General features: G+C 40.7%; 1 protein-coding gene across 7 annotated transcripts in view; it reads left to right on the forward strand.

The window, feature by feature from the left end:
- The window catches only part of lmbr1 (limb development membrane protein 1), a 268,615-nt gene that overhangs the window by 216,490 nt on the left and 26,439 nt on the right, over positions 1 to 25,686 (forward strand). For all 7 annotated transcript variants that reach the window (XM_087987559.1, XM_087987560.1, XM_043690708.2 and 4 more), the window contains 3 exons: positions 5,483 to 5,556; positions 5,797 to 5,887; positions 7,040 to 7,106. In XM_087987559.1, coding sequence (XP_087843685.1) covers positions 5,483 to 5,556; positions 5,797 to 5,887; positions 7,040 to 7,106 — 232 coding nt within the window. The remainder of the gene's footprint in view (positions 1 to 5,482; positions 5,557 to 5,796; positions 5,888 to 7,039; positions 7,107 to 25,686) is intronic.

The following is a 25,686-nucleotide window of genomic DNA, read 5'->3' on the forward strand; positions in this document are numbered from 1 at the left end:
AAAGATGAATATCATGCATTATAGAATGGAAAATATCAGGTGTTGCTGCAAGACTGGTTTCATGGATTTTGAATATTATTTGTTAGAACATTCAATGGTGACAACCTTGAAGCCTCCATCATTCACATTCTGATACAATTGTTTTATAATTCTGTATCCATCTAGATTATGATGTTTGAGTCTTAAAATTGATTTTCACATTCAACCATTTGAGCTACTTTTGAAGAACTAAGTGCTAATCTAGTTGAAACGTATTGATGTGTTATAAAACAAAATATTATATGTTATCAAATGCATAATTTCTTGTTTAGAAATTTGGAAATGTTTGAAGATATCATTAATCCCTGTGTTTTTTGTCTGTCCCTGATTATTGAATCCTTTAAAACTATCAATACACTTCTCTTTTGTGAAAATTTCAAAGGTAGTCAACAGAATATGGTTAATAACTTTTTGAATTTACTTTAATTTAGCAGTGCTATAATCTTAATTTATTTTTGAGCTGGTTTTCAACACAAAATTATGTATGGTTTCAGAAAGCTCGATTAACATTTCAGCTGTTTTTACTGCTGAAGTGTGAAACACAAACATGAAAGGGATTGGAGAAATACAAAAACGCAGCTGATAAAATATGGATTGTATTGAACGCTAAATGTTTCATGATAATGAACTTTCACACAGTCGTGCACAAGCATCAAAGCAGCTTCTTTGGTGTTTGTTGCAGCATGAAGCGCATTGAATTTGCTGCTGTGAAGTATACAAGGTCACGCACAGTGTAAATACCTTTATTTTGTCTGAATTAGTAAATAACTAGTTTGTTTATGGCAAGTTACCAGTCAATACTTTCACCTGTTGATTAACTATTTATCTACAACAAAATGTCGTTTAATCTCAATGCTTTCTTCTGTTTTGAAGAAAGAAAATCCATTGTTAGTTGTTGTATGATGCTGTCTATGAACACAGACTTCTAACAGTATTAACTTTGTCTACTAGATTTTAAACAGACTGTGTGCTATCCTTGTAATGGCTGCAAGATATGTTTCCCCTAATGTAATTGTCAGTTTTTAAAATTGTTGAATCAGTTTTGCCCAATCATCCCCAGATTTGAGAATTCTTGATCACAAGCATTTACTATTGCTCCTCAGTACAGGTGAATTCTTGACACGTGAGGCAGCATGAACTAAGAGGTAGTGGGGTTAAGAGTGCACAATATCTTTTCTCTTTGCACCAATAAGACTTTGTTACTCAAGGCCTTGATTTGTAAGTTGTCACCGTTTTGAATGATTGGTAACAATCTGCTTCTCCAATCACTTCCATGCTTCAAGGAGAACTTCAGAGTGTCTTTCAAGTATTTTCTTTGCGCTCACCTGGAACTTTGGCTAATTGAGAGTTGCGAAAATTGGACCTGGGCGGGGGAAAACACTTTGCGACCCTCTTGTGTCCACTCCATTGAACTTGATTTTGCAAGAATTTTGCTTGAATACTTGTGGTGCTGGCTTTGAGGACACTCATGTTTTATTGACATGAATGTTTTATATATCATCTTACTGATTCGAGTTATGCAAGAGGCACAACTGATTGAATTTCTTTAGTGTTCTTATTGTCACTGATCCATGGCAGTATGGAAATGTCATGACAACAGTTGTTCTGTTGGGTATCTGCTGACTGCACCCAGGTGGAAAACTACTAATGAAGACCTTAGGCGTCATCGCTGCTCACATGGTCCAAATAGGATGGTGGTCACAGTTCAAAGATGAATTTTTCAATTCCAGTTCAATTTTCCACTGTAGTCATCAGTGTCCCTCTGCTATTTCTCACCTTGAGAAATTTTTGTACAACACTTTTTCTGAACCCCCATTTTTGCCATGAGTGGCCCTATCAAGAGCAGGAGCTGCCAACAACATCTGTCAAGGGATTTTATTGTGTACAAGCCTCCTTATGATAATGTACCAATTCCTACTTTTACCGAATTCATGACAGAAGATAATGGAGAAACCCAGCATCTGTGGAGAGAGAAACAGAGTTAACATTTGAGTCCAATACAACTCAGAAGTGAAAGAGGCTGGGAAATGATTGTTTTTCTGCTGTTAAAGTGGGGGAGATATCTACAGCTTCTGGAACTCAATGTTAAGCTCTACAACTTGAGAGTATGACCTTGATCCTCCAATTTTCTTACATCCCACCCTCTCGGCAATGTCCTGTTAAATTTGCTCTAGCAAAGCACACCCTTTCTCTCCTTTTCATGCCTTTATTTGCACCCATTTTTCATCTCTCTTTCTCCTTTGCCATCATTAACGATGTCTTTCTTTTTTACTCTGGTCACCCTAACCATCTGTCTCACTCACTCCTCCTCCCCCTTTGTCATTAGTAATGTGGAAAGGGGGGTAAATGTAACACAGCCAGACCAGCCTGACCCATATTAATCAGACGTCAAGCTTTCTTCCCAGAAGTTATTCCGAACCAATGATGAACAAATATTATTGCAAGTAAACCACTGTAACAGGCTTTTTTCCTTCATTTGCCCCCTACCCTGCCATCCAACAATCCAATTTATTCTAAAGCTACTGAGACCAATTGTGATACTTGGTCATCAGATCCATTAAGGTACCATGAGATATGGTGTTTTCTGGTGTCTGTGGTTAGGTTTTACTGAAGGCCATCATTTTTTAATAGAGCCAGAAGTAGATTGGTTAGCATTTTGAAATAACAAAAAAACTCCATGCCTTAATTTACATAATCTTGATTTGAATCAGGGATTTTTCTGATCAAGTAAGAATTTCTACTTATTTTCCCACACCATAATTTTGATTATATAATCCTGAAATATTTGCAATGATATAAGTATGCTTAAATAAAATAACTAATTCAACTACCACAACTTGTATTTATCATTGTTTCTATCTCAATTTAGTTCTCTGTTTTAGTTTTTAGATCCATCTACATTTCCATACTAACTCCTCCGAAAGATCGGGCTGCATTTGTTGGGTTCCATACAGGAGTGCTAATTTCCATGCTGTTTTTTGCAGAGCCTTGTTGTGGTTGTATATCATTTATCACAAATTGCTTGTTTACTCAGACCACTGAAAAGCTTTCTATGCTGCTTGTCAATAGCAGCTCTCTATTTAAACAGACACCTACAAGCGATTTACTTTAGGTTTGGAGAGATAAAGACAGAGTGTTTCACTCAAAGCTAGGATTTAGATTATGTAGCTGTCTTGCACTTTTGAAGCAGTTGTTGTCATGATGTTGCATTTGCAAATGTAATAAATACCTAATTTACAGTTTTGAGATTTGTTATTTTAAATTCTCGCCAGAATTATCTTTTTTTTTGCTGCTCCTGTTCTGTTATATTTCCAGAGAAAATCCTACTTCTTGCTCTGAGGAAACTTCTGAAATACGTAAAATGTTTGCCTCTAATTATGGATGGAATTTTTCTACTTGTTTTGAATTTTGTCTCTCTCTTTTCCCAAAATCTGATACAATGGGCTAAAAGATCTAAATCCATTCAAATTTAATCATAGCTTTGTGACGTAAAGCATTTTTTTCTAGTTAATTATTGAGATATTCATTACATTTTGTTTCCTTGCTATGTCTGTCGTCTTCTAGATCATCGCATCTCGACGGTGTGAAAGCAGCTATTGGCCCATCAAGTCCACACTGACACTCTGAAGTGCATCCCACCCGGACCCACTGCATCCCTATAATCCTGCATTTCCCATAGCTAATCCACCCCGACACTATGGGCAATCCACCTAACCTGCAGATCTTTGGACTGTGGACTTATTTTCTTCAGAAAATAAACAGCGTTTTTCTCTTGGTTCACACTTGCTTGATTAGCAAATTTATGAAACATCCATCTTAAGTTACCACAGTTAACTACTTCAGATTTGACCATGTATTTTTCACTTGATCTTTCATCTAATTTCAAAAATTTAAATGTTGATTGAAGTATATTTCTAAACATTTTTACTCTTGACATGGGAGTAGTGTTTGGGAATTTGGTACTTATTGCCAATCTATAATTGCCCTTTTTGAAGCAAAGTGGTGGCAACGCATCCAGAACCATTGTTGCCTACCTGTACTATTTTAAAACTTCAGTACGACTGTGTGGTTTGCAAGGCCACTGCCAATAAAGAATCATTGGAGTGTTAGAGTTGCATATAGAACAGATGAGATAGCCACAGCCAAGACATCAGTGGACCACTTTTGGGTGTGTCTGACAGTCCCCAACAGCTTAAATCTCAAAATTTCTTGAAATTGAATGCATATATGAAACTGCATTTGCAAGTTTGAATGTAAAGTTTCAGGGTTACTTGGACCACTACACAGTAGTGTTCAACAATAATGTCACCTGGTTTGCATGTAACCCTTTACATCCATATAACCTTGTTATGGCCTCAGCCAAACAGGATCTCAATTGATTAGGAGAAAGTGAGGACTGCAGATGCTGGAGCAATTGATGGCATGTTTCCTGCTTATGCATAAAGACTTAATCTGCAGTTCGTTTTTAGGCAGAGCATAACAGCATTTCTTCCCATAATATAGAGCTTCAATAAATTATATTTTTTTGACAGTTCATATCTGCTACAGGATTTGTTTTATTTTTAAGGACGGAATATCATTTTTAAAAACAAGTTTTGAGTTTTTAAGATATTGAAGTTGTAAATAAAGATGCAGTTTCTTATCTTCAGGTATTAAGTGCATTTTTTTAATAGTTGCAGAAGCAGAGATGGGAATTCTGTTTTAAAGCACTTGATTTGTACAAAACATATTGTATCTACGTCGGACTTTATCATTTCTCAAGGTGTTATTATAATTTTTGCAATGTGCAGGGATTGTTTTGAAGGCAAATGCAGCAGCAATATCCCAAAAGTAATGAGAAGAACTATCTTTTTTAGATGGTGTTGGAAACAGAAATGCTTGGTAACAGAAGTGGAAAAATTCCACGCCCCTTTTCAAATACTATCATGGGATTTTTAACCACTTCCAAAAAACAGATTGACCTTGATTTATGGTTACATTAGTAAAATTTTAATTTGTGTAAAGTGAAAGATAAACTTAATGTGGAACCTAAAGTATCGAGATTAAAAACGGTTGGGAGTTTGCATGTTCCATAATGCTGACACAAAAACAAAAACTGTCAGAAATCTACAGCGGGCCTGATTGCATCTGTTAAGAGAAAAGCAAATCTAACTCTAACCAAATACATTGCCGATCTAAAAAGTAACTTATTTGTTTCTTTGCAGATTCTGGTGTACCTGATTTTTCAATTTTCATACTTTTTAAAAATTATGATAAATGATTAAGTTATGAGCATTGTTTATTGATGTTGCATGTTCTGTTTGGCTACAAATCTCCTCTTGAAAGTAACAATGTTTTATTGTGCAAACTTGTCACTGTGTGACAAAAAAATGCAATGCCCGAGTCTCCAGGTTTATTTCATGGGAGAAAGACTTTGTTTTCATGCTTTTTTCTCTTCTTTCAGGAACTGGGCCTTGGTAAAGCCTCTCTGTCTGCATTTGGGTTTGTTGGTGCAGCGATTGAAATCATTCTGATTTTGTATCCTTTTTCCCAGTCATGTCTGTCAACAAGTATTATAACAAGTTTTCTGCCACAGTGGTATTTTACTAAGAGTTGGATCTAGGAAAACAGTAGTGATGGCTTGGACCTGTTATGACAGACACTTGAGAGAAATTCTTTGTTGTATCCAACTCTAAGGAAGTGAAGGAGATGGTTAAGAATATGAATGAAACCGTGCATTCCTCACTCTGCAGAGGTCCTTTTCCTTAATTCTCACAGCTATCTGATGGTGTCCTCTGTCGTCGGCTTCTATAGCCTCCGGTTCTTTGCAGCCCTCACTCCCACGAAAGACGACACAACCATGACAAAGGTATGGTGGGCAGAGGTGATGATGTATATGTGGCCTCTCTTGTAACCAGACAGCTGCCAGGTTTTCTTCAGTAATTGCCTTTAATGGCTCATTTGCAATGACCAATATTTGTTTGTGTGCTGCGTAAATACAAACTGGAAGATTTTCATAAAACTAGGTAGTGAAGAAAAAGGATGTACTCTGTTTGGTTTGGATGGTGTCCATTCAGTTGTAAATAGCTTGCGATGGAAAGGCTTGTTAACTAGCTATAGAAATCCAGTGAAAGGACTTTTCTTCAAAGGAAACATCTGCTAATGAGTAACTTTAATTGAACTAATTGTACCTCTAATGCTAGCATATAAGCCATAGAATTCAGTTTATTTAGAGTGTCTACAGAAAATTGTTCTTCAAAGCGAAGCACTAAGATTGAAGATCTAAAACTTCAAAACTACTTAGAGACAGATGGTGCCACCTCCGTTTTGCATATATAAACTAGAGATTTAAGACTATCACTGTACCATGATTTTTGTGGCAACATTGTTAGAATCCTTTTTCTGTTATTTAAACAGGTTGAAAAGAATTTTTAAAAGTCCAAATCTGTGTAATGATAACTGTTGTATGCAATCAAGATGTGAGTGCAAACTAAACTTGGATTTTGTCTGAAGGGAAGCTTCAAGTAACTGCTTATTGCAAACTAAATCCCTAAATAGGAATTTTTTTCAACAAAAGTGTTCCTTAATCCTACGTAAGTTTTTGGAAGGAATTATTTATCTATTGCTGTGATTTGCCTTTTTGAATTTTTCTAAGAAGGAGGTTGGCAGCTGCACTGCTGACCATGAAGCAGGATTATCTACAACTTTAGTTTAATTTCAAAGTCAAATCTTGCAGTCTTTGTTAAATTGAGCAGTTTTATAACATTTGACTGCATCATCCTGATCTGATGCTCAAACTAAGTACTTCTTCCAAAATGGAGGGCATTTTGTATCCAGTGAGATCAAACTATAATTCGCTAAATCAAATATTATGCACAACCTCTGAGAGCCTTGATTCTTTAAAGTATTTTAAAATTACTTTTGTTATACTACTGTTCTAATTTAACACTATGCTCATTTTGGTTTACAAGTTAGAAACTTAATAGTGATTTCTTTCCATGTTTTTCTTTCCCTCTAACAGATTATTGGAAATTGTGTCTCAATATTGGTCCTTAGTTCTGCATTACCGGTAATGTCAAGAACCTTGGGTAAGCTGTGATTTATTCTTGTGAAAACTTAACAACTGACCTGAGTCAAAATGTAGACCTGTAGTTTGAAATTACAGCTGTTGGAATGTATGTTTCAATACTTCGTTTTTAGACCTGCAAATCAGTGAAATCTAAACACCAAAATTCTGATGAGTAGGAAAAGTCTAATGTAGTCATGATAAGTTTTCAAAGAATTTCTTTTAATTATAGCAAACAGGAGGCTATGTTTTTTTTTAATGAGAGGGGATGTGAATAGTGATCTCCCCACATTATTATTGAGGCATATTCTGTTAATATAGACAAATGAAGCTACAGACTTTATCAAATAACGACACATTTTCTGGCATTATCTAGCCTACTAAGATCTGTAGTTCTTTACGGTTCTGGGCAGAGCAGTCGCCATACCAGGCCGTTATGTACCCGGACAGTATGCTTTCTGTGGTGCATCTGTCAAAGTTAGTGAACTTCCCTTGTGGTGCCAACCCATATGTCTAGAGTTGTGTGCAGGTCTCTTCTGCAAGACAGAAGGGCATGTGTTGGTAACAGCTTCGAAAATGCTCAAAGCCTGAGCTGATCTCAATATGTGATGAGAGTAAAATAATACTGTAAGATGTGAGCTGTAGAATGAGTAAGGATTATAATGGTAAGTATGAGAAGGCAGTACAGTAAAGCTTGGTGCGGTGAACAAACGTGTGAAAGAGCTAAGTGTTTTAAGTATTGTGATTGCTGGGGCTATACAGGCGGATGTTTTAGCCCCATTCATTGGCACACCATTCACTCTGTTGAAAGTCCACTGCCTCCACACCATTGCTGCTATGAGTACCATCTACAAAATAAATGTAAAAACAAGTCGCAGGACTGGCCCATTTAGTCCTTCAAGCTTGATTTGTCATTTACTAAGGACATAGCCGATCTTACCATCACCTTAAATCCATATTCCCACGTACCTTTCACCCCTTGCTTAAAATGAAGCATTATAGCAACTTGAAGACTTATTGAGCACTTTATAAACCCCCAGTTAATTCAAGCACCAAAAAGAACTAGGGCAGCACCGTACATAATAGCCCATCATCAAATCATGCACCAAATTGAATTGGAGTTATGTTGCCATCCCTCCATCATTGTTGGGTTAAAATATAAAACTTCTTCCCTAACCACAGTGTGATATACCAACAACTTGACAAGACTGCATCAGTTTAAGAAGCTTGTTCACTACTACTTTCTCAAGTGGATGGACAATAAATGCTAGCTTTTTCAGCAATTTCCACACACAGTCATAGAGAAGTACAGCATGGATACAGACAGTTTGGTCCAACTCGTCCATGTCGATCAGATATCGTAAATTAATCTAGTCCCATTTGCCAGCATTTGGCCACTATCCCTCTGAACCATCCAAGTGCCTTTTAAGTGTTGTAATTGTACCAGCCACCACCACTTCCTCTGGCAGCTCATTCCATACAGGCACCACCTTCTGCGTGAAAAAGTTGCCCCTTAGGTCCCTTTGATATCTTTTCCCTCTCAACTTAAACCTAAGCCCTCTAATTCTGGACTCACCCATCCCAAGGAAAATACCTTGTCTATTTGACCTATCCATGCCCCTCATGATTTTGTAAACCTCTATAAGATCACCCCTCAGCCTCCGATGCTCCAAAGAAAACAGCCCAGCGTATTCTCCCTCTCCCTGTAGCTCAAACCATCCAACCCTGGCAAAGTCCTTGTAGACCTTTTCTGAACCCTTTCATGTTTCACAACATCCTTCTGATAGGAGGGAGACCAGAACTGCACACAGTTTTCCAAATGTGGCCTAACCACTGTTCTGTGCAGCTGAAACATGACGTCCCAACTCCTATACTCAATACTCTGACCAATAAGGGAAAGCATACCAAACACCGCTTTCACTTTCCTATCTACCTGCAACTCTACTTTCAAGGAACTATGAACCTGCACTCCAAGATCTTTGTTCAGCAACACTCCCTTGGACCTTACCATTAAAAGTATAGGTTCTGCTCTGATTTGCTTTTTCAAAATGCGGCACCTCACATTTATCTAAATTAAACTGCACCAGCCTCTCCTCAGTCCATTTGCCCACCTGATCAAGATCCTGTTGTAATCTGAGGTTACCTCCTTCGCTGTCCACTACACCTCCAATTTTGGTGTCATCTGCAAACTTATGAATTATACCTCCTATATTCATATCCAAGTCATTTATATAAATGACAAAAAGTAGTGAACCCAGCACCGATCCTTGTGGCACACCACTGGTCACAGACCTCCAGTCTGAAAAGCAACCCACCACTATCACCCTCTGTCTACCTTCAAGCCAGTTCTATAAACAAATGGCTAATTCTCCCTGTATTCCATGAGATCTTACTTTGCTAACCAGTCTATCATGAGGAACCTTGTTGAACACCTTTCTGAAGTCCATTTAGATCACATGTACCGTTCTTCTAAAAGACTCGGTCAAGTTTGAGAGACATGATTTCCCGCGCACAAAGCCATGCTGACTATCCCTAATCAGTCCTTGCCTTTCCAAATACATCTATGTCCTGTCCCCCAGGATTCCCTTCAACAACTTGCCCACTACCGACGTCAGGCTCACCGGTCTATCACTCCCTGCCTTGTCATTACCACCTTTCTTAAATAGTGGCACCACGTTAGCCAACCTCCAGTCTTCCAGCACCTCACCAGTGACTATCGATGATACAAGTATCTCAGCAAGGGGCCCAGCAATTGCTTCCTTAGCTTCCCACAGAGTTCTCGCGTACACCTGCTCAGGTCCTGGGGATTTATCCACTTTTATGCGTTTCAAGACATTCAGCACCTCCTCCTCTGTAATGTATTTGCTTCATAAGCTGCTAGCAACATTGATGTAGCATGATGCTGCATGGCAACCTGTCTGGACCTTTGTTTGTTTAGTGCTACCAAGCATGCTATGCTGTTTGCCTTTCTGTCTGTGTGAAAGTCCAATGCAAGTCAGAGATGCTGAAAGCCTGTAAGTTTTCATTGAGCATCAATGCACTAAAATGCAATGGAGGCCTGAGATGCTGTGAACCTCAAAAGTAAATGCAAAGTGAGTGAGTTGTAGAAAAACAAGCTGAGAGATTTAAGGTGTATCATATATGGATACGTGTTTGTCCACGCACACAAATCAATCTCACAGAAGCACACAAGACATGAATGTCCCTGAGCTCCAAAGTGAAGTCCTTACGTTTTGAAGTGGTGTATGAGGGTGTTGTGAAAGTAACTGTACTCATGTCTTCAGGCTGGCAGTTTGGAGACGCCCAGCTATTAGGAGAAAGGATAGTAAAGGAGGTGTTTGGTACACTAGCCTTTATTGGTCAGTGCACTGAGCATAGGAGTTGGAGTCATGTTGCAGCTGTACAGGACATTGGTTAGGCCAGTTCTGGAATACCGTGTTCAGTTCTGGTCTCCTTCCTATCAGCAGGATGTTGTAAAACTTAAAAGGTTTCAGAAAAGATTTACAAGGATGTTGCCAAGGTTGGTCGGTTTGAGCTGTAGGACAGGCCGAATAGATTCGGGCTATTTTCTCTCTAGTGTTGGAGGCTGAAGGATGATCTTACAAAGGTTTATAAAATCATGAAGAGCATGGATAGGAAGAACAACCAAGGTCTGTGACACCAGCTATCTGTTCTGACGTCTATGCCTGGAATTGACACTGCCTATGGCGTGCTGTACAGAAATGAGACCAAATAGCTGCTAATGCTGTGAAAATGCACAAATATTCAGTAATACTTCTCATTTGCAAGATTCAGAACTTGCTACTTAAAGTTAGCATCAGAATTGTTTTTGCTTGACATTGGGAATCTGATTTTTTTTCACTCTTGTCATTGTCTAGCCTGTTTAAAGCCTGGGAAAATTCTGTCCTCTTTTGTTCTCATTTTATGGGTTATTTTCACAATCCTTGTTTTAAGAATAATGACACGATAATCTGGTTTATCGGTAGTTGGAGAACTTTTACAAGTCTGATTTCTGTTGTCTTATTTTGTTTGTATGGGATGTTGAAGTCACTAGCAAGATAGCATTTATTCCCAATCATAATTGGCCTTGAAGGTGGTACCTTTTTGAGCTAGTGCAGCCTGCCTCAGGTACTTGTACCTACAGTATTCTGAACAAAGTTTCACGATTTTTACCCATGGGAGTAAAAGAATGCTCGGACAATTTCAGAAAAAAAAAGTTTATAAGATATCATCTTTCAGTGATGAGATCTTTTTGTCTCAACTTCCATGCATCGTTTCATCATTTTTCTCTGTAATCAAAATTTAATGTGAATGTGTTCCAATGGTGGTGGTGTCCAACAGCTGACTTGACATGGCTGAAGGTTTAAGTGTAATTTGCATGTGAAGTGATTGTATCAGACAACACATGCTGTGACTAAGAAGACAGAACATTGGCAAAACTCTGCCACCTTTTTCAGTAAAAGAATGAGATTCCTGAATTGTTTACTATAGGGATTTATGAAAAGAAAAGAAGAGAAGGAAAAAAGAAGTGATTGAACAATTTAAAATTCTGCTAACAAATGCACAGACACAGCTGTTCAAACAGGATTAATGGGATGTATTAGAGTACAGTGACTTATGTAGTGCTTCAGAAAATATCAGAATTCATCATTTTCCAAGTTATGCTGAGTGGCCTTAAATAGATGAAAAGAAATAAACGTATTTAGCGGATTTATAGATTTCTACGCAATATACAAAATAGTACTTATGAGTTGGAAAGTTTCCAAGTTTGTGAGCTTTTCAGAATGCGAGTCACAGTGAGCTGCATTTTAAAGTGAGAAGCTGAGAATAAGTGCAGGAAACCATTTAGGTTAAATGGCATAAAGAAAGAGGTAAATCAGGAAGTAATGATTGGTTGAAAGTATATTTTGAGTGTAACAAGGAGGTGAGACTGAAAGCTGAAGAGTTGCAAGTTTTGAGATCTTCTGTGGGTGATAAGCTCAAAGTAACAAGTCTTGTTTTTAGCACATGGTGGTTCAGTGGTTAGCATTGCTGCCTCACAGCATCATGGACCTAGGTTCGATTCCAACCTCTGGCGACTGTCTGTGTGGAGTTTGCACGTTCTTCCCATGTCTGTGTGGGTTTCCTCCGGGTGCTCCTGTTTCCTCCACAGTCCAAAAAGATGTGTAGGTCAAGTGAATTGGCCATTCTAAATTGCCCATTGTGTTCAGGAATGCGTAGGTTAGGTGCATTAGGTAAATATAGGGTAGGGAAATGGGTCTGGGTGGGTTACTCTTCGGAGGCTTGGTGTGGACTTGTTGGGCCAAAGGGCCTGTTTCCACACTGTAGGAATTTGAATTCTGATTCACACTGTAGCTAGATAGAGTCGAAATATAGCAGATCATATCGTATGATTGACTATTTGGAATTTAGAAAAGTAAGATAGAAATGCCTCCATAGAATTTATGAAAAAGAAGAATTGTTATAAAGGAGGATAAATGGCTTGTGTCTGGTAGCACACTAGGGATGCAAGAAGAGCCTCATCAATTATGACAACAGTATTCAAGTGCTTGCTGGACTTCAGATTTATGATGAGTTTTCCTAAATGAAAGAAGTGTTTGAGTTAGAAGAAAAAGAGTTCATAGTTGTAGCTTTAACAGTAGAAGGGGATTTGAAAGTTGTATTTTCGTGTCAGATGGATATGAATAAATGAAAAAGAGTAGGGATAGAGCCAATGAAAGAAGAATATTGTTTGACCTTAAAAGACACATGGAAAACATTGGTTTAAAGATTGAAGAAGTAATTTTATTCTCTTTTGAATGACATGAAGATCAAGAAACTGTGATTCAACTATTCCACTGAGAGGCTGCAGTTTGTATGCATTAAATGAGTGTACTGAAAGAGGTTGCTGAGTGCCACTAAAAGCCTGGAAAGGGTTGAATGATGAATGGAGAACATTACTGCTGAGGAGTAACAGCAGTGATGGCTCATTCATTACTGCAATGTTTGTGAGTTATGTAATATGGGTAACAAGATGCCCAATGAATGACAAGTGCTGATAAATGGTAATGTGCATTAGCCTGGAAATGTTTAATTTGAGGGTTAAAGTCAACATCTGTAATGTTAAAAATTGCAAATAGAGCAAATACTTGGAAAGTACGAGTGAGTGCCATTTCAGGGATACGATAAAAAATAAAAGTAATGAAAGACAACTTTAGAACATAGAACATTACAGTGCAGCACAGGCCCTTTGGCCCTCAATGTTGCACTGACCTGTGAAACCACTCTGAAGCCAATCTGACTACACTATTCCATTCTCATCTATATATCTATCTAATTATTATTTAAAAGGCCTTAAAGTTGGCAAGTTGACTGCTGTTGCAGGTAGTGCATTCCACGCCCCTACTCCTCTCTGAGTGAGTAAAGAAACTACCTCTGATATGTGTCCCACATCTGTCACCCAACAATTTGAAGCTATGCCCCCTCATGTGGGCCATTGCCATCTGAGGGAAAAAAAACTCTCTCTGTCCATCGTATCTAACCCTCTGATTATCTTTTATGTCTCAATTAAGTCAACTCTCAACCACCTTCTCTCTAACAAAAACAGCCTCAATTCTCTCAGCCTTTCCTCAGCCTTTCCTAAGACCTTCCCACCATGCCAGGCAACATCCTAATGAATGTCCTCTGAACCTTTTCCAAAGCTTCCACATCCTTCCTATAATGCGGTGACCAGAACTGTCAAGTGTGGTGGCACCAGAGTTTTGTACAGCTGCAGCATGATCTCATGGTTCCGAAACTCAATCCCTCTACCAATACAAGTTAACACCATCTACCACCTTAAAACCCTCTCAATCTGGGTGGCAACTTTCAAGGATCTATGTATCTGGACACCGAGATCTCTCCAATCATCTACACGAGCAAGAATCTTACCATTAGCCCAGTACTCTGCATTCCTGTTACTCTTTCCTCACCTCACACTTCTCTGCATTACATTTAACTTCTGACCTCTCAGCTCAGGTCTGCAGCTTATCAATGTCCCTCTTTAACCTACAACATCCTTCGTCACTATCCACAACTCTACAGACCTTCGTGTCATCTGCAAATGTCCTAACACATCCATCTATGTCCTCATCCAGGTCATATATAAAAATGACAAACAGCCATGGGCCCAAAGCAGATCCTTGCTGTACACCACTAGTAACTGAACTCCAGGATGAATATTTCCCATCAACCACCACCCTCTGTCTTCATTCAGCTTACCAATTTCTGATCCAAATTGCTAAATCACCCTCAATTCCATACCTCCGTATTTTGTGCAATAGTCTACCATGGGGAACCTTATTGAATGCCTTACTGAATTCCAGATGCCCTACATCAACTGCTTTACCCTCATTCATCTTCTCAAAGAACTCAATAAGGTTTGTGACCTACTCTTCACAAAACAGTCTTGACTGTCCCTAATCAACTTATTCCTTTCCGGATGATTATAAATCCTATCTCTTTTATAACCCTTTCCAACACTTTACCCACAACCGAAGGTTCACTGGTCTATAATTACCAGGGTTGTCTCTACTCCCCTTCTTGAACAAGGAAATGAATCAGTAATTGGGGCTATGATGTTGTGGCTGTAATGGAGACGTGGGTTTCAAAGGGGCAGGAATCATTGCTTGATGTTCCAGGGTTTAGAATGTTTAAAAAGAACAGGGAGGGTGAAAAAAAGAGGAGGGGGTGTAACATTGCTAATCAGAGAGTTTCTGTAGCTGTGATGCACTAAGGTTGTCGAGGAAGGTTTGTCTACTGAGTCGGTATGGGTGGAAGTTAGGATCAGCAAGGGAACAGCCATCTCATTGGGGGTTTTCTACAGACCCCCTAATAGCAGTAGAGAGAGATTGAAGAACTCATAGGCGGGCAGATTCTGGAAAAATGCAGGTGTAGCAGAGTTGTTGTTATGGGTGATTTCAACTTTCCATATATTGACTGGAACATCCTTAATGCAGATGGTTTGGATGGAGCCGTTTTGTCAGGTATGTTTAGGAGGGTTTCCCTTACTCAGTATGTAGACAGACCAACGAGGGGAGAGGCCATTTGAGATTTGGTGCTCAGCAACGAGCCAGGACAGATGTCAGACCTCGCAGTGGGAGAACACTTTGGTGATAGTGATCACAACTGCCTCACATTTACCATTGCCTCGGAGAGTGAAAGGAGCAGTTACGGAGGGAAGATATTTAATTGGGGAAAAGGAAATTATGACACTATCAGACAGGAGTTGGGAAGTATAAACCTGGAGCAATAGTTCCACAGAAAGGGCACAGCAGACATGTGGAGACTATTTAAGGAGCAGTTATTGCGAGTGATGCACAAATTTGTTCCTCTGAGACAGGTAAGAAGGGATAAGATTAAGGAGCCTTGGATGACGAGAACAGAGGAACTTCTTGTCAAAAGGAAGAAGGCAGCGTACGCAAGGTGGAAGAAGCAAGGACCTAGCACAGCTTTAGAGGATTACAGGTTTGCTAAAAAGGAGCTCAGAAATGGACTGAGGAGAGCCAGGAGGGGGCATGAAAAACGCTTAGCAAGAGGGATTAGGAAGAACCCAAAAGCATTTTACTCAAACGTGAGGAATAAGAGAATGATCAGGGAGAAGTAGGGCCGATCAGGGATAGTGTAGGGAACTTGTGCGTGGAGACTGAGCAGATAGGGGAAGCCCTAAATGAGTTTCTGCTTCAGTTTTTCACCAAGGAAAGGGACCTTGTTGTGAAGGAGAACTTTGAGGAGCTGGGAGAGAGGCTTGACCAGATGAAGATTGATGAAGTTGATGTGCTGGAAATTTTGGAAAACATTAAGATTGATAAGTCCCTAGGGCCAGATCAGATTTTTCCAGGCTGCTCCGGGAAGTGAGAAAGGAGGTTGCTAAGCCGCTGGCGAAGATCTTTGCCTCTTCACTCTCCAAGGGAATCATACCAGAGGATTGGAAGGAGGCAAATGTTCCTCTTTTCAAGAAGGGTAATAGAGAAATCCCTGGCAATTACAGACCAGTCAGTCTTACGCCTGTGGTCAGCAAAGTTTTGGAAAGAATTCTGAAGGATAGGATTTATGACTATTTGGCAAAGCATAGTGTAATTAAAGGCAGTCAACGTGGCTTTGTGAGGGGCAGGTCATGCCTCACAAATCTTATTGAGTTCTTTGAGGAGGTGACAAGACATGTCGATGAAGATCAAGCAGTGGATGTGGTGTATATGGACGTCAGCAAGGCATTTGATATGGTTCCCAATGGCAGGCTCATTGATAAAGTCAGGAGGTATGGGATACAGGGAGATTTGGATAACAATATTCAGAATTGGTTGGCTGACAGAAGGTAGAGAGTGGTTGTAGATGGAAAGTATTCTGCCTGAAGGTCAGTGTTGAGTGGAGTCCTGCAGGGCTCTGTTCTTGGGCCTATGCTCTTTGTAGTTTTTATAAATGACTTGGATAAGGAGGTTGAGGGGTGGGTTAGTAAATTTGCAGATGACACTAAGGTTGGGGTGCTGTCGATAGCGTCGAGGGCTACTGCAGACAGTAGACAGGGTGCAGAGCTGGGCTGAGAAATAGCAGTTCAACCTGGATAAATGCGAAGTAATGCATTTTGGAAGGTCGAATTTAAATGCTGAATGTAGGATTAAAGACAGGAATGTTGGCGGTGTGGAGGAACAGAGGGATCTGGGTGTGCAAGTACATAGATCCCTCAAAGTTGCCACCCAAGTGGATAGAGTTGTTAAGAAAGCATATGATGTTTTGGCTTTCATTAACAGGGGATCGAATTTAAGAGCCGCAAAGTTTTGCTACAGCTCTACAAGTCCCTGGTGAGACCACACTTGGAATATTGTGTCCAGTTCCTGTCACCCTACTATAAGAAAGATACAGAGGCTTTGGAGGTGGTGCAAAGAAGGTTTACCAGGCTGCTATCTGGACTGGAGGGCTTGCCTTACGAAGAGAGGTTGATTAAGCTCAGACTTTCTCTCTGGAGAGAAGGAGGAAGAGAGGTGACCTGATCGAGATATACAAGGTAATGAGAGGAATGAAGAGAGTCAATAGCCAGAGACTTTTCCCCAGGGCAGGGCACAAGGGCTCATAGTTTTAAGATATTAAGAAAAAGGTATAGAGGGGAGGTCAGAGGTAGGTTCTTTACACAGAGTTGTGAATGCGTGGAATGCGTTGTCAGCGGTGGTGGTGGTGGAAGCAGAGTCATTAGGGACATTTAAACGACTGCTGAACATGCACATGGACTATAATGAATTGAGGGGTATGTAGGTAAGTTATTTTATTTTACATTAGGATTAACCCTCAGCACGACACCGTGGGTCAAATGGCCTGTTCTGTGCTGTAATTTTCAATGTTCTATGTTCTGTGTTCTATACCAATCCCTGCTCATTGCTATTGTAAACGTAACCGAATTATGGTCACTATCGCCAAAGTGCTCACCTACCTCCAAATCTAACTTCTGGCCATGTTCATTCCCGGGTACCAAATCCAATATGGCATTGCCCCTTGTTGGCCTGTCTACATACTGTGCCAGAAAACCCTCCTGCACACATTGAACAAAAACTGACCCATCTAAACTACTTGAACTATAGTATTCTTAGTCAGTATTGGTGAGGTTAAAGTCTCCCATAACAACTACCCTGTTACTCTCGCTCCTATCAAGAATCATCTTTGTTATCCTTTCCTCTACATCCCTGGAACAATTCGGAAGGCTACAGAAAACTCCCAACAGGGTGACCTCTCCTTTCCTGTTTCTAACCTCACTAGATGAGTCCTCAAATGTTCTTTCTTGGTACCATAATACTGTTCTTGACTAACAATACCACCTTCCTTTTTTTTTAACCATCTTCTGTGTTCTTACTGAAACATGTAAATCCCGGAACCTGCAACAACCATTCCTGTCCCTGCTCTACCCATGTCTACGAAATGGCTATAACATCGAAATCCCAGGTATCAACCCATGCTGCAAGTTCACCCACCTTATTCCGGATGCTCCTGGTGTTGAAGTAGACACACTTCAAACCAACTTCTTGCTTGCTGGTGCCTTCTTGCGACCTTGAAACCTTATTTATGGCCTCACTATTCTCAACCTCTTGTATACTCGAACGACAATTTAGGTTCCCATCCCCCTGCTGAATTAGTTTCAACCCATATGAAGAGCATTAGTAAATTTCACCCCCATGACATTGATACCCCTCTGGTTCAGGTGGAGACTGTCCTGTTTGTGGAGGCCCCACCTAGCCCGGAATGAGGCCAAATATCCAGGAATCCAAAACCCTCCCTCGTGCACCATCCCTGTAGCCACATGTTCAACTCCCCTCTCCCTATTCCTTGCCTCATTAGCACGTGGCACAGGCAACAAACCAGAGATTATAACAACTGTTTGTTCCAGCTCTAAGCTTCCACCCTTGCTCCCTAAATTTCTGCCTTAAATCCCCATCTCTCTTCCTATCTCTGGTGCCTATGTGAACCATGATTTGGGGCTGCTCCCACTCCCCTCCCCCTCAAGGATCCTGAAAACATGATCAGAAACCTCACGAGCCCTGGCACCTGAGAGGCAACACACCAACTGAGAGTCTCTCTCGTTCCCTTAGAACCTCCTCTCTGTATCCCTCACTGTGGAGTGCACAATGATTAATGCTCTGCTCCTCTTCCCCTTCCCTTCTTGAGCAACAGGGACAGACTCTTTGCCAGAGACCTGTGCCCCATTGCTTACCCCTGGTAAGTTGCCCCACCCCCAACAGTATCCAAAACAGTATACTTGTTGTTGAGGGAAACAGTCACAGGGATTGCCTGCACTGCCTGCTGGTTCCCTTTCCTCCCCTGATGGTAACCCATGTACCTTCTTCATTTACCTAAGGTGTGATTACCTCCCTGTAAATCCTCTCAATAGCCCCCTCTGCTTCCTGAATGATCCGAAGTTTATCCAGCTCCAGTTCCCTCACGTGGTTTTCAAGGAGCTGGTGTTGGGTGCACTTCCCATAGATGCAGTCAGCAGGAACACTAGTGGTGACCCTTAGCTCCCTGGTTCTGTAGGAGGAACATTCAACTACGCTAACCTCCATTCCCACTATTCTAAATTCACAACAAGACTACTGAAAAATTTCAAAAAAAAGAAACTAGTCACCTTACCAATCTGGCACATGGAACCTTTTTTTGGTTAGAGGAAGAGGGCGGGTAGGTAACACTACCCGAGTAGTGTTTCGGGTCAAGCAACCACCCAAGCATAAAGCCTTACTTCCCCAGCAGTCCCTTGTCCGCTCCTGCTCAGCATGTGCTCCGCTGATACAAGAGGTAAGTATTTATATTTTCAATTTCCCATTGCAAGGATCCAAAAAGAGTGACTTCTGGTCAGGTGGCAGGAAGGCAGTTGATGCTTCTTTTAATTAGATTTCTGCATTTATAGTGGTAGATTTCACAAATTATGAGCAATAATTGAAGAAATCTCTGGTTACTTCAGACTAATCAAAAAACCAGGTGATAAAGGTGTGGTGATTGCAAAGAAGTCAGCTTGTTGGATCTCACAGAATGAGTTCTCTGATTATGGTTGTTAATCTGGCTAACAGATAAGAACAAGAATGTTAGACATCCTATTCACTCTGAGAGCTGGCTTTGAGAGAACTGGATCAGTGTCAAGGTTTCTCCATATGTAAAGGGTATAAAGGGTGACTTGGTGATCAGAGAAAAGCATGCTCCTGAAGAAATTCGCTTGCAACAGTTGTCTTTGAGTGAGGGTGTTATGAAGGTGTAAATATGTACTTACCTTTAAGAGAGACTGGGATCTCCATGGACTTAGAGAGGCACAGAGTGTACTGAAACGAGTTGAAGTGTAACATTTGTGAAACCAATAGTGCAGCTGAGTTTCCAAAGAAACAACAAAGAAAATTTACAGCCCAGGAACAGGCCCTTCGGCCCTCCAAGCCCAAGCCGATCCAAATCTACTGTCTAAACCTGTTGCCCAATTCCTAAGCATCTGTATCCCTCTGCTCCCCAACAACTCATGCATCTGTCCAGACGCATCTGAAATGAATCTACCGTGCTTGCCTCTACCACCTCTGCTGGCAACGTGTTCCAGTCACCTACCACCCTCTGTGTAAAGTACTTGCCGCGTGTTCCCCCCCCCCCCCCTAAACATTTCACCTTTCACCTTGAAAACATGACCTCTCGTTATTGAATCCTTCACCCTGGGGAAAAAAGCTTATCCCTGTCGATACCCTTTATAATTTTGTAGACCTCAACAATCTCCTTTTTCGTAATGTAAACAAATCTAACTTACTCAACCTCTCTTCATAGCTAGCACGTTCCATACCAGGTAACATCCTTGTAAACCTTCTCTGCACCCTCTCCAAAGAGTCCACATCCTGTTGGTAATGTGGCGACCAGAACTGAACACAGTATTCTAAATGCGGCCGAACCAAAGTCTTGTACATTTTTAACATGACCTGCCAGCTCTTATACTCAATACATCTGATGAAGATAAGCATACCATAGTCCTTATTGACCACACTATCCACCAGTGCAGCAACCTTCAGGATACAATGGACCTGCACTCCCAGGTCTCTCTGTTCATCAACTTTTCCTAAGGCTCTTGCGTTTAGTGTATAATTCGCTCTAGATTTAGACTTCCCAAAATACATTACCTCACATTTGTGTGGATTGAACTCCATCTGCCACTTCTCCTCCCAATTCTCCAGTCTATCTATATTCTCCAGTATTCTTTGACAGTCCCTTATGCTTTCTGCTGCTCCACCCATCTTCGCGTTATCTGCAACTTGCTGATCATACCAACGGTGCCCTCTTCCAGATCATTTATGTGTGTCACAAACAACAATGGCCTCAGAGCTGCTCCCTGTGGAACACTATTGGTCACCTTTCTCCATTTTGAGAAACTCCATTTAACTACTACTACTCTGTCTCCTGTTGCTCAACCAGTTCTTTATCCACCTAGCTAGAACACCCTGTACACCATGTGACTTCACTCTCTATTAGCTTACCATGGGGAACCTTCTCAAACGCCTTACTAAATTCCATGTATATGACATCTACAGCCCTTCCTTCATCTATCAACTTGATCACTTCCTCAAAGAATTCTATTAAGTTGGTAAGGCATGATCTCCCCTGCACAATACAATGTTGCCTATTACTGACAAGCCCATTCTTTTCTAAATATAAATAGATATTATCCCTTAGTACCTTCTCCAGCAACTTTCCCACCATTGACGTCAGGCTCACTGGTCTGTAGTTACCTGGAATATCCCTACTACCCTCTTTGTACAGGGGGACAACATGAGCAGTCCTCTGGCACCTCACTTGTGTTTAAGGGTGCTTCAAAAATATCTGTCAGGGCCCCAGCTATTTCCTCTCTCAGCAACCTGGGATGAATCCCATCTGGTCCTGGCGATTTACCCACCATAATATCCTTTCACCTACCCAACACATCCTCTCTCCTTAGGTCAACGTGATCCAGAGTAAACAAACTTCTATGTCTGATCTCAACATTCATCATGTCCCTCTCCTCAATGAACACTGATGCAAAGTAATCATTGAGAATCTCACTCATTTTCTCAGGTTCGACACACAGCCTTCCTTCCTGATCAACCCTTTCTCTGGTTACCCGCTTGTTTCTTATATAAGAATAAAAGGCTTTTGGATTCTCCTTAATTCTGCTCACGAAAGCTATTTCATGACTTCTTTTAGCCCGCTTGATTCCTCGTTTAAGACTGGTCCTACTCTTCTGATATTCCTCCAGGGCCCGTTCTGTTCTTAGCTGCCTGGTCTTTACATACACTCCCCTTTTCCTCTTGGCTAGTCGTACGATTTCTCTTGCCATCCATGTTCATGAATCTTGCCCTTCCTATCCTTTGCCTTCAATGGGACATGCCTATCCTGCACTGAAAGCCTCCCACATATCAAATGTGGACTTCCCTTCAAAGAGCTGCCCCAATCCACATTTCCCAGCTCCTGCCTAATTTTGATATAATTGGCCTTGGCCTAGTTTAATACTCTTCCCTTAGGACCACTTTCATCGTTGTCTACGAGTATTCTAAAACTTAGAGTTGTGATCACTGTTCCCAAAGAAATCCCCCACCGCAACTTCTACCATCTGGCTTGGCTGATTCCCCAACACTAGGTCCAATATGGCCCCTTCCCTCGTTAGACTATTGACATACTGCTCTAGAAAACTCTCCTGGATGCTGCTTATAAATTCTGCCCCATCCAGACATCTGACACTAAGTGTATCCCAGTCAATGTTGGGAAAATTAAAATCTCCCATCATCACTACCCTGTTGCCTCTATGATTCGGAGATGCCGGTGTTGGACTGGGGTGTACAAAATTAAAAATCACACAACACCAGGTTATAGTCCAACAGGTTTAATTGGAAGAACACTAGCTTTCGGAGCGACGCTCCTTCATCAGGTGAAGGACACTCCACAATCACCTGATGAAGGAGCGTCGCTCCGAAAGCTAGTGTGCTTCCAATTAAACCTGTTGGACTATAACCTGGTGTTGTGATTTTTAACTCTGTTGCCTCTACATCTTTCCATAATCTCTTTACCTATTTGTTCTTCGACCTCACGCTCCCTGTTGGGAGGCGTGTAATACAAACTGCGCCCTTCTGATTTCTCACCTCCACCCATAATACCTCACTACTCAAGCCATCCATAGTGTCCTCCTTTAGCGTAGCCATGATATCATCCCTGACCAGCAATGCAACCCCCCTCCCCCCATTTTACTTCCCTCCATATCCTGTTTGAAGTGTCTATATTCTGGAACATTTAGTTGCCAATCATTCCCTTCCTTCAACCAAGTCTCTGTGATTGCAATAATGTCATACTCCCAGACACCAATCCCAGCCCTAAGTTCATCTGCCTTACACACTATACTCCTTGCATTAAAGTAGATGCATTTCAGACCACCAGTTCTTTTGCATCCATCTGCTCTCTGCCTACTCTTCCACTTATTAATGTTATCTTCATGATTCTTACAGTCTCCAGGTTCCACCTTGCTGTCAACTTGTCTTCTCTTCTGGTTCTTAGCACCCTGCCACATTAGTTTAAAACCTCCCCAACAGCAGTAGCAAAAACTCTCCATGATACAGATATAAAAACAAATTCATTAAATTATGCTCCAAGATACCAAAATCCAATCAAATTTGAATTTAGTATTTTGACAGCATCAAAATCAATGAAATGACCTGATGTTTTGAGGTATAAAACTGGACATTATGAACAGTTATGGGGGAAAACTGCCAAGAACACCAACAAAGAGCCATCCAAAGAGCTATCTGAAAGGTAGCTGTCCATAAGAAATTTGTGCAGCAGAACACCAAAGCTGACCGAGAAAATAAATCTACCAAGGAGAATCAACAAAGCTGACTGGTTTTACAAAAAAAAAGTTTTAAATCTTAATCGGGGTTTTTATCGGACCTGTATTGTAGAGTAAGATGTAAAAGATCGATTTAAGAGAAAGGAGTTTTAATAATTGTTGGTTTTAATTTTCTGTTTATTTTTACTTTAAATGGGGACAGTTATTTGCTTTACGAAATTTAACAGATTACAGCACAAGGTGAGCTTCTCTGTGTGTCAGATTTAAATTAGCAGAGGCGTTTACCCCATGCCGTAACAGTTTTCAGATGAATCAAAAAACTAGGTGGTAAAGGTGCGGTAATTGCAACAAAGTCAGCTTGGTGGATCTCTCAGAATGAGTTCTCCAATTGTGGCTGTTAATCTGCTCCAATTAGGGAGCCATGGCTGACAGATAAGATAGAGTGTGTCTGACATCATGTTCACTCTGAGGGAACTGGATTAGTGTCAAGGTTTGACCATGTGTAAATGAAGGGTGACTTGGTGATGGGAGGAAAGCATGATCCTGAAGTAATTCACTCGCAGCAGTTGTCTTTGAGTTAGGGTAAGCATTTCTGGCAATATTACATTATTTCAGAAGCTTGACTCATTCAATCCTGCTGTCAAAGACTGGGCCCAGTATATGAAAAGAATGCGTTCGTTTTTTCTGGCAAATGACAATGGGGAAGATCAAAAGCAATGAATAATTCTCCTGATAGCTTATGGTCCTGCAGTATTTTTGGTTGTTAGGAGCCTAACTTTCTCTGAGGCACCAGTTACTGAAACCTTTCAAGAATTGGCAGATTTAGTTAAAATATTTTACAACCCCAAGCCGTCTCTAATTCTGAGACACTATCCACAATTCGAGAACAAGTGGAATTTGTGTTGGGATTTTTGACGAGGTTTGTCAACTGGCAGAGATGTGTGACTTTGGTTTAATCCTTACTGGGATGCTGGGAGACCATTTGGTCTGTGGGATTAACGTAACCATGTGGCCAGCAGCCAAAGACCAGCGGACTTTCAATGGCATTACAACTGGCGTTATCATTGGAAGATAAAGTGCGGGCATTTGACTTGCAGAGTATTCCAATGGAAGTGGACACCCTCGCTAGTCCAACTGAGCTTGGAGAACACCAGCTGAGTGAAAGCAGTTGCATAGCCTCACTCAGGACGTAGCCTGAACAGAGGGACTCTAGGTTCCCCCCACAGCAAAATCCCAAAATAAAGCCAAGCCTCAGCCAAATGGTTAAAAGTTTCAAGATCTGGGCCAACAAGTTATGTATATGCTGCTGTCATGCAGACTTGAGACAGCAAAAGAGTCTCACTGGATCAAAATGGAATAAGAGATCTCGTAGGCCAGTATCTAAGATGGTGCACATCGTGGAAAGTCCACTATATCTGGTTTGGAACAGTTAAATTGCTTAGCAACATCCAAATCAAAATAAACACCTGGTGAAATAGTCATCTGGTTCTAATGGACATTGATACCAGTAAGACCATTTCAGTGATTGCTCAACCAGTCTTTAACAAAGTATGCTTTGGACTCTAAACTTTAAGTTTGAACAAGACCTCAGCTCAACTGAGAACCCAATTTGGGTTACCTTTACAGACTAAGGATTTAACTTTGGTTGTGGCCTTTTATGAGAGCAACTGGTTTTGTTACGACTGATTGTAGTAGAAGACTTGGGCTCAAGCTTGATGGGGTGAAATTGTTTGAGAAAGATTCACCTAGATTAGTTCAACATTTTTTTTTATTAGAAAATGGCTGTCTGAGTGAAGTCCTAATTAAATACTTGGAAGCTTTTCAAGAAGGTCTGGGGACTATTACAGATGCCAAGGGCATTTTGCATGCCACTTGGAAACAATTCCACAATTGGGCAAAGCCTGCCCAGTGCCATTTGCCTTATGGGCAAAAGTAGAAGCAAAAATCAGAAGGCTGGAAAACGAGGCAATCATCAAACCAGTTCAGTTTGCAGGATGGGTTGTACCGGTTATGAGACCCACAGGTCGGTTCATCTTTGTAGAGATTTTAATGAAGTAGTAAATCGCCTCTCACACCTTGATAAATACCTAATTCCTCGGATAGAGATTTCATTCACCAAGCTGGCAGAGAGGCTGAAGTTCACGAAGCTGGACATGAGCCATGCATACTTATAATTGCAGTTAGATGAGGATTCACAGAAGTATGCTAAAATTAATACTGGTAAGGGTTTGTACCAATATATGAGACTGCCATTTGGAGTATCATCAACCTGTACAATTTC

The sequence above is a fragment of the Chiloscyllium plagiosum genome, unplaced genomic scaffold (genome assembly GCF_037043375.1).
Source record: "Chiloscyllium plagiosum isolate Xiang-an unplaced genomic scaffold, Cpla_swu_hap1 HiC_scaffold_5, whole genome shotgun sequence".
NCBI lineage: Eukaryota > Metazoa > Chordata > Chondrichthyes > Orectolobiformes > Hemiscylliidae > Chiloscyllium > Chiloscyllium plagiosum.